Genomic DNA, 16,042 nt, shown 5'->3' on the forward strand with positions numbered 1-16,042 from the left:
CATACATATCTATATATATCGCTTGAATCATTCTTTTAGATATTTATAAGAAGAGAATATGTTAATCTCAGTGAAGTATAATTCAATATTTTTCTAATAATTACTTACTTTTCACATATTAAAGCTTTTATATATTAAAAATGCTATAAACTTTCATGAATTTTAATTTAGAAGAAATATGCATATACATATATAAATTATATATATAAAAAAAATATGAGAATGTTTGTTAAAATAAATAATATAAAATTCTTCATAATGTCATATATGAAGTAAATAAGAAGTAAATGAAATAATATAGATTTTATATATATAAAATCATAGGTTTATGTAGATGTAAAATACATCACTCGATTGTCCTTCTACAGTCTGGATATTGAAGATAATCAGAATTACAGACCATATAGCTATTTTATCGTTCTCATATTTGTGAGTTCCGTTAGAGTAAAGTATTTACATTGTGATATTTCATGTTATTTTTGTTTACCTTTGAAAAGAGAGTAATTACAAGTATTAAAAATATAAAACTATACTAACTAAAGGTAAATAACACAGATGAATAATTTGGATAACCTATAACATTTTGTAGAAAAACATTACATTTGTGATGGTTTAAATATGGCTGGTGACAAAGTAGTAGGTGGTTCTTCGCATCTAACCAAGGAAAAAGTACATAAAGAAGATACTTATAATGAAAATTTAAATGTAGAAGATGAATTTGCAGAACCTATTGAATATGTACCTTGCCCTGAATTTAATTTTTCGGTAAGTCGTTTAAACAAGAAATTGTACTTAGATATTTATATTTGCGCTTAAATTGTTCAACGTCAAAGAAAAATTTCTAAATAATAAAATTGTGATATTATTATTATTATTATTATTATTATTATTATTATTATTATTAATTTCTTAAATATTATACTGAAAATTCTAACGAAAATAAATATAGTTATTAGTATAGTTATTAATATAATAATATATAATAATAAAATAATAATATTTGCAGTTATAAAATATGTGCAATATAAATATGTATGTTTTCATCAATTTGAAAATTAGTTTATATATTCAATTTATATTAAAAGAAATAATTTTTTATTTACATGATGTATATTGAATATTATTCCAGGAATATTTGACATTTATATATATATATACATTTTTATACATTATATATACATATTTATACATATATAATCATATTACATCTAATAACTATTTGTGTAAACAATTATTTTTTATATTTAAAATTATACATGTTAAACATCCGCTCCTGACAGATAATTTATTTTTCTTATAATACATAGGTTTGTATTTTCTAGAAATATAGTACATATTGTTATATCCAGACCAATTATTATTATTTGCATCATATAATTGTACATTTATACGTTAGACATAAATTTTGACATTAGCATTTATGATTTTTAAACTCTATTTATGATCTTAAACTCTAGTCTTTTCATCTAAGCTAGAAACATTCAATTTTTATTTTTCACTGCATATAACTACATTCCACAAATTTTTACCTTTGTTAACATATGGTTTAGCAAATTTAAGATACTTTCATTTATTAATTGCACTAATAAAGAGTTTTCTCTTGGTTATATAATCATCGCGATGCTTTATTGATTTGGTCACACTGAAATCAACTGGAATTGGATGATAACAATATTTGAATTTCAAAGCATTATCCAGTGTAAGATTTGAGCAATCTAGTAAGACAAATTGTGTCTAAGAAATATTATTTTTTATTAGTTTTATGGGATGTTCTATTAATATGAAACATAATATTCTACTGAATGTTAATGATAATCTTATATATACTTAGAAATATTTAATATTAAGAAGTCAGTTAAATAAAGTGAAAAAGAAAAACATCTGGGAAATAATAGTAAAAGTAGAAATAAAGGAGATCATAGTTAATGATTTTTAATTTCCAGTTTTCAGTAATTGTTATTTGATCTTTTATCCTTTTTTTGATTCTTTTAATTTAAAAACACCTTTTCTTCCCTCTGTCTCGCTCTTTCTCTGTTTTTTCAAGTAGAAATTTATAGAAGATTATTCTGTTGAAAACGACTTCAAACCTGGTACCACTCGGTTTATTTTTAAATAATATCTTAATTATGTAAAAGGATTAATTTAAGGATTAAGGATTAAGGATTAATTATGTAAAAGGATTAAAAACTATTGATAGTACTAAACTGTTGATCATTTATATTTAAAATGATATTTGTAATTTCAGTAATTCAAGATTTTTTATCATCCTATGGAAGCTCTTTATCTGTATAACTTATAACAAGATATTAAAGACTTTTTATTATTATTTATTTAAATTATGAAGTTTACTAATAACTAAATTTTATTTCATTTATTTTGGAAATGATACATTTTATATAGTAACTTTTAATACAATGTCTCGCATTATATTATATTACTGCAAATATTTTATATATGTGTTTTAGACGATTACTTGTTGTTTCTGCAATGGATATTATGGACCATGTTTTGAGGAACCTGTTTGTCCAACATGTCACGCATTTCTATTTCCTAATGACATCGGTTTTTTGCCAGTTCCCATTTTCAGTCAAGTATGTTGTATTGTTTTATATACATATACATAGTAGAACTTCATTTATTTAAATATCATACAATTATATGATATAATAATGCCTAATTTTATCGTCTATTTAATGTTCATCGTCAAAGTATTGCCATTGTAACTTCTTCAACAATCCTTCCTAGGTCACCTCCTATTCTCTGCACGCGAGCTCCGATCATATTTAACGAATCTCTCTTCTTCACTGTTACTATGGTTGATCATCTTGTATCCTTTACTTGATAGTGACTCATACTCTTCTCAATAATTGCTGTGAATTTCCGTACAAATAGATACGCGCTTCTTTATCAGGAAAACGAGCATTTTCACATTTCTTTTATTTTTTGAAAATCTTTCAAGTTTGTAATTCCCATCATAATTAAATATTTCCAGTATGCAGTTTTTTTATATTCAATCTCGATTATATTTTCATTTATCAATTTTCATCCCATCGACGCTCTGTCTCTAATGTAAAAAACAAACATTTTTGTGACTAATTATTTGATAAAAATCCAGTTATCTGTGTTTCATACGAATAAATGAAGTTCATTGGCAAACAAGAAAATAAAGATATGTATGTGTGTACTTATATACATGTTATCTTTTATTTTTTACATATAGAAATCAGATGACGAAGATTCAGGAAATGATGAGCCAACAGAACTTTATTACAATCATGAAAGAAGAGCAAGTCAACAACAACAAAATTCTGCGCAAAACGTGAATGTGTTAAACCTAGCAAAAAGATCCGGTGTACGCTGTATCAAGCCTCCGAGATATGGTTCAAGGAACAGACATATTTTACTTGCGCAGCAGCAACAACATCACGGTATAAATACAAGTAGCCCAAAAAATATGGCAGTTGTATCTCAAAATGCGCAGCTTTCACACAGCGTCCATTCTGACAGTATGCAAAATATAGATAATGGAAACAATGATATTCATCGTGAAAATAATAAAGAAAAAGATTCCAGTTCTAGTTCTGCACGTGTGGCAGATGGAGCATTACATAACATTGTCCCATTCCAGAGAGTTAAGGAAGTAGAAAGTCGACCATATTATTATCGGAATTGCAAAGTACAAAGTAATGCAGGAGAAATGTCAAGATCGAAAAATTTGTCTGAACGATTAGAGATGTTAACGAATTATAAGCACGCCAAATATGAATCTATCGCTGAACCAGGCTTAATGGAAAGATTACCACCTGAAGTATTGTTAGTTGTCTTCTCACACTTGGATGATGTTAGTCTTTGGTCAGCTGCGAATGTTTGCCGTAGATGGTGTGGTTTGTTATCGACACACGTAACGCCACAGCAGTGGCAACGAAATGTGAAATTACGATGGCCTTTATACAAACCTATCGGAACTGTTAAAAACTGGTATAAACTATATGATTTTTTGGCTTCTTCAGCGCCTTGTAGAACGTGTTTAGCACAAGCGTGTTTGATGTCTCGATCGCCAAGTATTGAAGAAAATTCATGGAGAAAAAATCGTTTGCATAGCGAGCTTAAAAGTTTGAGAATAGATCCTCCTGAGGGTATTGAAGCAACACCCTTGGATCAGAAGTGTTGCCATTGGCAAGCTACGATAACTGGACCTGTAGGGAGTCCGTACGAAGGAGGTTTATTTTATCTTTACCTGCAAGTCCCGTGCACGTATGTATAAATGTGTATTTTTCTTATTATTAGAGGTATGCGAGAACTTAAACATGTTAGATCGAATCAAGTCGAGAATTTTCCTCAGAGTCGGATCAGATTTCTGAAAGTATCTCGCGACTCATGAATATCGAAATTTTCGAAAATTGGGAGAATCCGAATCACGTTTCGGGACAATCTTCTTTTAAATATAAGCATTTATTAAATGTAAGCAATTATTTCAATTTTCAAATTTTCTTGAGATATTTTTGACTGATTTATGTTATAAAATTATATTGATTTACCTATGTTTTTTACTACCAATTTATGTTCCTACATACTTCATATATAGGAATGTAAAATAAATTTAACAAATAAAAATAACAGATTTCTTAAGAGTAAATCTTGTCAAAATCAATGTTTACGGATTGATATAGTCTCTCTTTGGTTGGATGTTAAATATTATTTATATAACCATTGTTCGATTTCAATTTTCTAATTTCTTTTTCTTCCATTCTTTTTAAACTTTTGCAGTTACCCTTTGTATCCACCGATAGTAAGGTTTCTTACAAAAATACTTCATCCAAATGTTTCTAGACATGGTGATGTTGGAATAGACTCAATACTTCATAACTGGTCATTAGCACTAACAATTTCGAAGGTGTTAATCAGTGTTCAAAGCTTGCTCACGGATCCATACTGTCAGGTAATATAGAGAACAATAATAATTTAACAAACATTGTACTCATTTATTTTTTAGAACTATTTATAAATAAATTACATTGTGTTAATAATCACATGTCGGTGATAATTATATAAGATTTTTAATCGTATAATATTTAAAAAATAATATTAAAGTTAATATAACACATTATTAATATTAATAATAAATATTAATAAATACAAAATGCACAGGTCTGTATGGAACCGGAATTGGGAGAAATGTATATGAACGATCGTGAAAGGTTTGATGAAATCGCGAGGGCATGGACATGGCGATATGCTATGCACGATGTTATCACTCCACTATAAGCAATTTATAAATATCGTATTTCTTATATATAGGGTGTCAAAAAAAGGATTTAGGAACTTCAAACAGACGCTTTATTCACTGAAGAAAGGAAAGAACTTCGATTTAATATTTATAACAAATTAGAATTTTTGTAACATGTAAACATTTTTATTTATCGAAAGAGATCTCAAATAGTTCAGATATATGCAATCGAATTTTTATTTTTATTAATTTAACCCATTTTAATCTAAACTCTGCTTACGAAATTGTTGCTTACTCTAATGAACGTTATGAAACTACAGAGTTTGTAACTCTTTTCTTTGGACAATTGCATCATTCTTGTAGGAAATATTTATTAAGATCAATTTAATAATTTTCTAGTTTATAATGACGTTCACATAAAGAGTTACATATTTAAGATCATGACAGTAGATAAATAGATGTAGAAATGAAGTTGAAATATATTATTACCCGTTATGTAACTTATATACATATAAATATGTCTCCAAAATTTGCATTTGATTTAAGAATTATCTGTATTAATTTTGTGTGTACTATGCTATTTAATTAATATGTATTTCGTAAATTAATGTTACTAGAAAACAGAGCCAGAAAATAAAGAGGATTCTGTATATAAGTATATTTTTTAGTATAGATAATAATAAAGTTACAGTTAGGGCAAAATCAAATTACGATCTTATATATCACTTTACAGGTTTGTATCTTGCTGATATGGCATTCATAAGTAATGATCCTTTTATTCCCTTCAAACTTTCATTATCTTTATTACTTCTATTTTCACCATGATTTGTAAAAGCAACAGAAATTATTAATTATTTCAAAAACATGTAGCACGAACAGACAAAAGTCGTATTAACAATATTAATATAATTCCTTATTTATTTAGTATTATCATATACATATTATTATCGTATTAATTTAAAAATCTCTCATATACTTTGACATTACCTATTTTATTATGTTACCAGTGATATGAAATGCTTATCAAAGGTTAAATTAAGATAAAACTACAATACGTACGTATATACTTTAAAGGGACATACGTATTTCTTTTAATATCGAATAATAACAGATAACATTTAAAAGTTAGTAAAATTAAAATTATAACTTTAACCTCGTATTAAAGGATATAGATAACTTGTACACATTATTCATTTGTTCATAAACTAATTAGTATTTCACTTGGTTCGTGGCCATCGCTGCATATGACGATGTGACGACATTGCTTGGAGACCATGGCAAGTAGCGGGGGTAATGACGTCGTAGCTCTCGCTTGCTCCATTCACTGACCGGCCGTCGCCGCGAGTAGTCGTGAGTTTGTCCTGCTTTCTTCTGTACATCGATACCGTTCCAGGATCTAACGGAATATCCCGGAAGCGTGTTTTGGACTTTCCTATTTCTTTCTGTTGAAATCTTTCCCACAGATTACCACGGATTCCTGTTATCTCTATAATAAGTATCGAGTAACAATCGACGCATTTTAATCAAAGCCTGGAATGTATTTGTGAAAGCTGCTTATTCTTTCCATCTTTCTTCCTTTCGTGTCTTTGCATTGTGTGCGCGCGCGTGCTTGTGTGTATGATTTGTATACATAATAGTATTTGTACGGATTCGAGAAGGTCTTTGGACGCGAAAGGATACGATCGATTACAATTCGTGGAAGGAGATATGACCGTCGCCGGAAAGGTAAGTTCTTTTAGTAATTGCTTTTGATTTTTGGTTTCTAAACCATTCATTTGTATATTATTATTGCGTATCTTAGATCTAAAAATTAGAAACTATAATATCGGAAATCTGTCATTCACGATTTCTACGTTTATTTTGCACTACATTGTTTTGTATTTTTAAGCGTGACAATTTAGATTAGATACGGATACAGTAATGGTAGCCTTTACTGTGTTTCAGTTGATTAAAAGTATTCTACAATATAGCTTAAGTACTTTTTTTTATTACATACTTATATAATATACTATATATTAAGCAATGTTAGAGAACGAAAGAAAAATATTTCGTTAATGTGTTTATTTCATTAATGAACTGTTATTACGATATGAAAAGCGTTACCTGTATATAAATCACTTTACTTGCTTATTGTTTTATCTAACATTTATAACTTTCATTTGGAATACATTTATATTTTCTTTCCTGGTTTTTCTCATACCGATTAATGACATATTCTTTCTGTTCTATTGTTTTATTGAGTTAGAGTGAGATCATGACCTAAATTGGGCGATCTAACAAATTGGAATGGTAATATTTCTTAATATTCTAGAACTTGTCGCGAAGTAATTACAAGGATCATTATATTCATTTTCATGTCGTTCTCTTAGAATAGAAATTTTTATCTCATATAAAGTATTTCTACAAGTGTATCCAGATTTTGGTTTCAATTGTGGTTTCAAGTAAATCTCTCAAAAATCATATAATCATTACAAGCTGTCTAATCTCCTTCAAATTTGCTGAAACAAAATCTGAATTACAGACTTCACCCAGCTCCAATCATTCAGCTTTCTCGGCGCCAAAGGATATACAAATATACACACGTAGGGTATTCGCTTTTACGAATTAATTGGCTCTTGGCGATCGTTCGTAAATCAGGAATTCGTAAAGCGGGAGTTTATCTCTTAGAAGTAATGCTATAAGCGAGAGTTTTGTTCGTAAGAAGGAACAAACAAAGAATAAAATATACAGAATAAATATCAAACGATAAGAAAAGTCTTTACTGAACAAAGATCTGCATATGTAAGAAAACTTCTCAATCGATAAAAATTATTTGAAAAAAGATTGGCTCATCTTTTTATCACCGGGTAAATCAACGGTCGTAGAGATAGTAGGAGATATATCTATTAGAAAGTTTAAGAAAGAAACGCCTCCAATTGTCTTTGCCGCGCATAATTTAAAATAAATACGTGGCTCCAACAAATTCGCGAAGATAAAGATTCGTAAGGTTAGAATAGCTAACGATACAAAAACATTGTATCATTCTAACTGAAACTATAATGCTAAAAATTTGAGATATTTAAACCAACTTTCATCCGCAGACGTAATAGTGGCGCTAAATGGAACTAAAGCACGCTAAGAAATACCGGTGGTTGGAAAAATAATAGAAAAGCAGTTCGAAGGAAACACAATTATAGTATCAACCGTATGTACATAAATAGTCACTCAGCACAACTCAAACAAAATGTCACGTTATCTTAAATAATTTTGTAACCGTGGCTAAAATCAGACGTTATATCTTAATCCCAAACGTAAGAATACAGAAAGCTAATCGACGTAGGAAATACACTTCCGTTTATCACCCGTCTCCCTATGTCATTTCCAACGTAAATTAGTTCTTGTTTAACATTTTTCTAATGATATCCACCAATTTGCGCGTTCGATATAGAAAATCAGATTAAAAAGAAATTTTTTTCTATACAGTGGTTATCAGCGACGACAATGTGAATACAGAGAGATATTTACTAGTTGGATTTTGCTAAATAACGATTTGTTTTCAGGAAAAAGAAAACGCTTGAAACGTGGTTTTTATCACAGAAATTTTCACTTGAAGTTCATTTGATCTGGTATTCGTTGCAAGAATAATTGTGTTTAGGGCAATGTAAAAGGATATGTTTGACGGTAAACTAATAACTAAATTGACAGATATCGTAGATTGGTAGGTTAGATCTTGAGATTAGACATGCGCACGTGAGTGAGTCTGGTGTGACCACGTCTACGTCTGTTTAGATACAATTTAGTGTCGACGATCAAGATTCCTAATGTGAACCGAAATGAAATTCTTACTAAAGATAAGTCTACGAATGTGCAATGGCGATGTGTCTGATGTGTTCGAGATAATTACTAAAATTATCGTTATCGAAATCTTTCGTTGGTAATAAAAGTGTTAAAAAAAGAATATAGTATAAATGGGTCTTCCGAGCGAAAGTTTTCTTTTTTGAATATTTCCTCTTGGACACAGCTACGTTTAATGCGTTCAGACGTAGCAACGTTAACGATAAGAATCTTTAATCCGATAGTGTTAAGTGTGTATAAATATTTACTTCGTGTATTTTTAGAAGAAAGATGAAAGTGTAGAAGAATAAAAATAAATTGTATTCAAACTATTTCTTTCGTTTTTAATTGATTCCAAGTCCGTTATCTTCGTCGCTAGTGCGAAGAAGTTTTATGTGCCACGAGTCAACAGAAGAAAGTCATAATGATGCAATTAGTAGAATCAAGTGAAAATGTGCGTGAATAAATCCATCACTGCGCAAATGTTAAGACTAATGCATTTTGTTTTACTTGCTCTTTCAAAAATTTAGCTTCGCCTAAAGATTTAATGATATTTAAAATTTCGATAATACGGATTTTCCTTCGTTTGCATTATATGTTGATCAGCTAATTATCGTTAGCCGATTAACAGTAGCGCTCAGTAATATTGTCATAAATTAGAAAATGTGATAGAAGGGGAATGTAATATGTGAATTATAATTTCATAAATAAAATGTATTCGGTATGTTCTCGAAATCTTTGTCGATACGGATGACCACTTGATTGTTTAATTTTGCTTTCAGAAATACGTAGATTGTACCGTCCTGGAAACTGAAAGTATTGCTGACGCAGAAGATTCTTCTTACGATAGCGACTACGAAGCTGAAGATTCAGTGGGACCTACGAATATTCATTCACAAGTGGAATTGCAGGTATCTATGAACTTTTATGACATCCTTGTATTGTCGTGACTGCAGGAATGATTGCTCAATCTGTAAATTCAGGTTTTAATCAAAAATTTGATGCACGGACGTAATGAAGAAGCGCGCGAGAAGAAACATTTTGCATTTTCTCACGGGAGATCATTTTTCCACGTTTTATCGCATTTGAGATATAATTTCATTGCATGTTCTATCGCAAAATAATTTATTTATAAATTTTACAAAATTGTAAACGTTCCAGGAAACCAAAATATTTGTTCGACTTTGTAAAGTTAATGCAACAAATTTTTTACAAAATTATAATTTATTCGTATAAGACGCGTAATCTATAAATAAACGAACTTTTTTTATATGTAAATATTCATCGAAAATATAAGGATTTTCTTTTATATAAGAATTAATTATATAAGAATTTAAATAAGAACATTTTGTGCCTATGTGCGATATTTTATTTCATTTGCATTTTAATTATAATACAAGATTTTTTCACAAACTCCTCCTAACAAGAAGAGGAGCATCTGTGACTAGGAGATATCCTGTTCGGTTAACAGAATATTCGGATAGTAGAAAGTTCGCTAAATATTAGGATATTCGGATAAAGGAAGATGAAACGAAAAATTTCACTAATTCATTGTCCTCGATTAATAGCTTTCATTTTGAATTATAGGTATCTACGTCAAGTCATTCAGATGTGTCCCGGACCGCCTCAGATACGTTGGCTGCTGAATTTGCAGAATATGTTACAGTGCAAGGAAGTCCACCGGTTCAGAGTCCAGGTACAAGATTTTTTAAAGAAAAAATCATTTATCTTTAACTAACTAAATGTAAAAAGATTTCGTATTTTATCAGTAACCTAATGTATTGTTAACAATAACGATTCGATAAATTTAACAACTGTTATTATTAAATATTTAACAATGATATCTCGTGTAAAATATTATTATTAGCTTTAATATCATTAAATTCTAGATAAACGTAAATTTATTTCGAAAAGCTTTCTACTTACCTACGTGGAGATCGTTTATAGGTTTGTGTATACGTATGCTAATCTATTAAAAATCTTAAATTGATACTTTCCCTTGGAAAAATAATAATATCATCGCTTCTCCTCAAACCTCTCTTAGATGTACAGTTTTGAGATCATGCACTTCGAAATCATCTTTAAACTTTTGTCATGACATCGTGCACATACCTATCACAAATTTCTCTAACATTTTAGGAATTCCTCCCCTCCTGGCACTGATGCTTCGTGTGTTCCAACCGAAGATCCTAAGCTTCTTTATGTGACAGGCCATCATAGATATTTGAGTCTATTCGAGGTCGGGTTTCTTACTACTCTCCTCGGTGAGTTTGTCCTCGTTCACCTGCTTCTTTTATTTATTACCCATTTTAAAGCACAATTCTTCCAACTCACAGAAATGAGACGTTCTCCTGCTAACTATCAATCTTTTGACTAATCTGTTAATCCTTTTCTGGTCAGGTGCGTTGATACCTCTCTTCGCGTTATTTTTCAAGATCTCCTTTAGACTTAAATGTTTACATACTGCCTTAATATTTACTATATTATTTATTCGACTTATCGTTTAAACGATATTCATTTTTATCTTACTTGCTTTTTTAAGCTTGGCTTCTTTAGAATACACTTAAATCATTTAATTTCAATTAATAGTAATTCTTTAAACGTTTTATTTTGTATTTATTATGTCATCAATAGATATATGGTATTTATTTTTGGTTCATTGTTTTATTAATAAGGGGATAGTAGCTGCTAATAGTTTAATCTCCACGTAGGCAAGTACTTAGTAATATTCCAATTTTTACTCATCATAGTTATTAATAATATAGGCCTTCCTTTGATAGATAATAATATCTAACTAAGCTTACGGTGTATACACATTGCATATACCTAAGTGTTCGAGTTAAAGTACCTGGGACGATTCCACTTATATGTTCTCCAATTATATGTACCTTTACGGATGTTGGCAAACGATAGATTTCGTTTCTTTTCTAAGCTATAGTTTTATCGTATGCTTACTTTGTATCATCTTTGTGTGGTATTCCATTAACGTTATATGTCTCCTATTCGAAAGACCATACTACTGTGAAGGTTGAATATAGTATTATCATTAAATCTCATAGATTACAGCCGTGTATAAGTAGCTATTATTTGAAAAAAGAATTTATAAATGTAGCTTCTAGTTGCGCACTGAATATCGCGGAAGACAATAATATTCGTGAACTTTATTCATTTTATCTCTCCGCCGTTTGATACTGCTACTCCGCCGCTATAGTCTTCACGATCTTCATTTTCACGACAATTTCATTGCTTTGGTCATCTCGAAGACATAATTTATCCACCGATACTGTCTAAGTAGCGTTTGTTTCTATTTTCTTATAGCCCGGTTTAAACTTCCCAAATTGTCTTTTTTTCATATGTATTTGAACGTAATGCGATTAACATAGCCATGTCATCAAGCCACGTTTAACGCTAGCTTCGTACAAGAGACTATCGTATGTTGTTAAAATTGTTAAACATTTATTTTTTTTTTAGGGTACACTGCCCGAGTAGAATTCGCCCTTAAGCTTGGCTACACGGAACGTTTAGTTCAAACAGCGCTGGAAAAATTGGGTCCAGATCCGGAACAAAACGAACTTTTGGCTGAGTTGATAAAACTCGGTGCTAGCTGTTCTCAAAAATCAGTTGATACGCCAGAGGAGTCTGATAACGTCGCGGACACTGATTTAATGTCCAATGAAAACAGCGGATGCTCTAGTAGTCTCAGATCTGTTGTAATTGATGGAAGCAATGTGGCGATGAGTCATGGAAACAAGGAAATATTTTCTTGTAGAGGAATTAAAATTTGCGTGGATTGGTTTAAAGCTCGAGGGCACAAAGAAATTACCGTATTTGTGCCGAAGTGGAGAAAGGAAACTTCCAGGATTGATAATCCGATCGCCGACCAAGAAATTTTGGGAGAATTGGAAAGGGACCGTTTGTTGGTTTTTACTCCATCCAGGTTTGTATATCAATGTATGAATCAGTTAATTAATGCATGTAATGTATGAATAATGTACGATGATATATAAAAGTGTTTTAGGATCGATTTCAGCTAATATTTGAGTATCACGGCATATTATGTGAAAGAAAATAGTTTAACAAATAGCTGCTATTAGATATATAGGGTATTCAGTAATAGATGGTACAAAATTTAAATGGTTTCTTCAAACTAAAATGAGACTATAATAACTATAATGAAGAATACAAATTTAAAGCGTTATTTATTAATATTTAAAAGTTATTAATTATTAATATCTATAAAAGTTACTATTAATACTTAAAAATAGTTTGTCTCTGCAGAAAACAAATCTAGGTCAGCCTAAGCGACAGCGATCCTTGAATCTAACGATACATCCGGCCATTTCATAATAAATAACTTTCGAAATAAAACTCTATTTTAATAAAATTCAACTTGAGAAAGACCAACTTATCAATTCTTACAAAGTATTTCCATTATTTAACATTATGCGTTGTGTTTTTGCTATTTAATATATCTCTAGATAGATAAGTATTTAATACAATATAATTATTTAAGTATTAAGGACTTAAAAGGCAGCATTTAATATGAAGACGCATCGAAAGTATTAATATATATTATTATTGATTGTCAATAGTAACAGTAACTCTGTAAGAAATGACTGTAAATCCTTATTACTTTAAAATAGTTCTTAATTGTCTATTTTAGATTAGTTGGTGGGAAAAGAATGGTTTGTTACGATGATCGCTATATTTTGAAACTAGCAGCGGAAATCGATGGTATTGTTGTCAGCAATGATAATTACAGAGATTTGGCACAGGAAAATCCGGAATTTCGAAAAGTTGTGGAAGAAAGAATTTTGATGTATACTTTCGTAAATGATCGCTTTATGCCACCAGACGATCCACTAGGTAGAAGCGGTCCCACTTTAGACAATTTTTTGAGAACTTTTCCCAAAAAATCTGATCCAGCACCACCTTGTCCATACGCGAAGGTATGTTAAATATTGCCTAGATTTTATCACATTATTTAAACAATAACTAATTCTGTAAGTATTTGAAGAATTTATTAGAAACAACCAAGAAATAATCAAGAAAGTGAGATAATATTAATCAAAAATAATTTTTCTCATTGCAGAAATGCACTTATGGGAATAAGTGTAAATTTCGACATCCAGAAAGAGGTCTTCATCCTCAAAAATCAGTTACAGAGAAGTTAGTGGAACATGTACAAAAGCAGCTTCAAGTAAGAGGTTCAAGTCCAAATGTATTTTTATCCAGCAATATATCGACCAATGCGTTTCAACATCAACCGCTTTGTAAAACCAAATCAACGGTAACTACCAGTATTCAACCATTACCTTCAGTTACAAAAAGCAGATCTGCAGAAAATGTCACGCTTGATCAACCAATGAATTCCACGATACATGGTTTACAAGTGCCACCTACCACAAGTTCTCAAGGTATTAGGATTTTCACTAACGTATTTATTTTAATGCAAAATAAATAATATTTATATTATTCTTATTTGCTTCTACTAAAACAAACTAATTTTTATTAATAATAGGTTATCGTTCTTCCTGTCGATCGACAGGAAGATTGAATAAACCAGAAGCAGAGCCACCAAATATACATAAGAAACTGCAGAGGCAGTTAACTTTAAATCCAGTGTACGATCCTCGACTTCACCAGCTGAGACAATACCAGCAAGCATCTCAAACAAGTTCATTATCACAACAAACTGCGATAACATCTTCTACAGCACAGCACAGAGCCTTAAGTAGACATTCTAGTAACGAATCAGCCTACAGAGCTGGCATGAAGTGAGTTCTTATTTTCTCTACAATTCTTATATTATAATATTGATTGTAAGATTCAATATCATAATATTAAAAGACCATAATAATCAAGCGGGAATGACGAACAAGACAAATTTTTTTACAATCGTAATTAATTAAACAAGTATTTAATTGTTTAGTTGGGATCGTTCTGAAGGAGGGCAGTGTCATCAACACGTAACACGTATTGCTTCGGCGCCTGATTCTTACCAAGCTTGGTTATCAAATAATTCAAACTTGGCTGTACCATCAGGATCGAGTCAACGGCTGGGTGCTTCAGATTCACAGTTAAATGTCCCTACATCTCCCTTGTATTCGGCTATGCCGACGGATATGTTAAGGGATTTTCTCGATACCAGAACAAAAATACATTACCATTTGGCAAATATCTTTCCCGAAGAACACGTGAGAACTGCTATGCTAATTCATCCATTTGAAACAGATCCAATAGAAATCTGTGTTGCTATTTTGAAAATGTATCCCCAATAATGGAATAAGAACCATTTCGTACATTTATTTAATTCATATTTATTAAATGAATATATCAACAGATATACAGTTTTAAAATCTTTCAAGAATATTGTAATATTCATCGACTTTAGACCCAGCATAGACTTTTATAAACAGATTAAGCAAATATTTGTTATACGATTAATACTTTTTTAAATATCTCTATACTCTATTTATTTTTCAAGAAGAGGAATAATCGTATTGGAAAGGAATTGAAAAACCCGCTACAATAACGAAACCCTTTAACTTTTAATTTTCATGTTTTAACCAATTCCAATAAAAAGTTGTTGATAGGAATAACACTCGTCAAGATTGCAAAGCTGTTCTGCATGTAATTAAAACTATTTCCATCATGTATGTACTGAAATTTGTTTACAAACGTGGAAAGGGTAGAAATGTAAGGATAGTAATTTAAATTTTACACAATTTTACTTATTTATAGCAATAATGTAGTTTTTAAATTAGATTAAGAGAAAACTATCAGTAAAACACAAAAATTTATAACTTTGTAACATAGAGCGTTAAAAATACTTAGTGTTTTAAACATATTTCCATATTATCATTCAACAATTAACCGTATATGCAAATTCGAAGTAATAAGTTATAATCCAGAGAACCAAATTCAACACTTTAGGTTATGTTCTATAGTAATTACCAAGTTGATGATCTGAGAGTATTTATTACACCTTTTATCTCTTTT

The 16,042-nt window shown here is 30.2% G+C and overlaps 1 protein-coding gene and 1 long non-coding RNA gene across 5 annotated transcripts; one reads left to right on the forward strand and one right to left on the reverse strand.

Annotated features, from left to right (window-relative positions):
- Positions 1 to 355: 355 nt before the first annotated feature.
- Positions 356 to 15,348, forward strand: LOC126864808 (probable ribonuclease ZC3H12C). 4 transcript variants are annotated; one of them, XM_050616588.1, is made up of 9 exons: positions 8,907 to 8,924; positions 8,996 to 9,494; positions 9,823 to 9,951; positions 10,628 to 10,736; positions 12,512 to 12,977; positions 13,704 to 13,989; positions 14,133 to 14,457; positions 14,562 to 14,817; positions 14,973 to 15,348. In XM_050616588.1, exons 2-9 carry the CDS (start codon positions 9,465 to 9,467, stop codon positions 15,319 to 15,321), a joined length of 1,950 nt encoding a protein of 649 aa, XP_050472545.1. In that variant the 5' UTR covers positions 8,907 to 8,924; positions 8,996 to 9,464; the 3' UTR covers positions 15,322 to 15,348. The 4 variants fall into 4 exon arrangements, 3 of the variants coding, with proteins under 3 accessions (XP_050472544.1, XP_050472545.1, XP_050472546.1); XM_050616587.1 differs by lacking the exons at positions 8,907 to 8,924; positions 8,996 to 9,494 and adding an exon at positions 6,519 to 6,952; XM_050616589.1 differs by lacking the exons at positions 8,907 to 8,924; positions 8,996 to 9,494 and adding an exon at positions 9,515 to 9,761.
- LOC126864875 (uncharacterized) lies at positions 2,514 to 6,459 on the reverse strand. The gene is made up of 2 exons (XR_007689363.1): positions 6,381 to 6,459; positions 2,514 to 3,064 (listed from the first exon to the last, which is right to left on the reverse strand). It is a non-coding gene; the product is annotated as an uncharacterized LOC126864875 (long non-coding RNA).
- Positions 15,349 to 16,042: the final 694 nt, after the last annotated feature.

Source organism: Bombus huntii, chromosome 4, assembly GCF_024542735.1.
Source record: "Bombus huntii isolate Logan2020A chromosome 4, iyBomHunt1.1, whole genome shotgun sequence".
NCBI classification, from domain to species: Eukaryota; Metazoa; Arthropoda; class Insecta; order Hymenoptera; family Apidae; genus Bombus; species Bombus huntii.

Bases quoted from the DNA above. Each gene is read 5' to 3' on its own strand.
- LOC126864808 (XM_050616587.1), top strand. From the start codon at position 6,845: ATGATTTGTATACATAATAGTATTTGTACGGATTCGAGAAGGTCTTTG. The intron at 6,953-9,822 runs GTAAGTTCTTTT...TTTTGCTTTCAG, and splicing joins ATATGACCGTCGCCGGAAAG to AAATACGTAGATTGTACCGT. The intron at 14,458-14,561 runs GTATTAGGATTT...TATTAATAATAG, and splicing joins ACCTACCACAAGTTCTCAAG to GTTATCGTTCTTCCTGTCGA.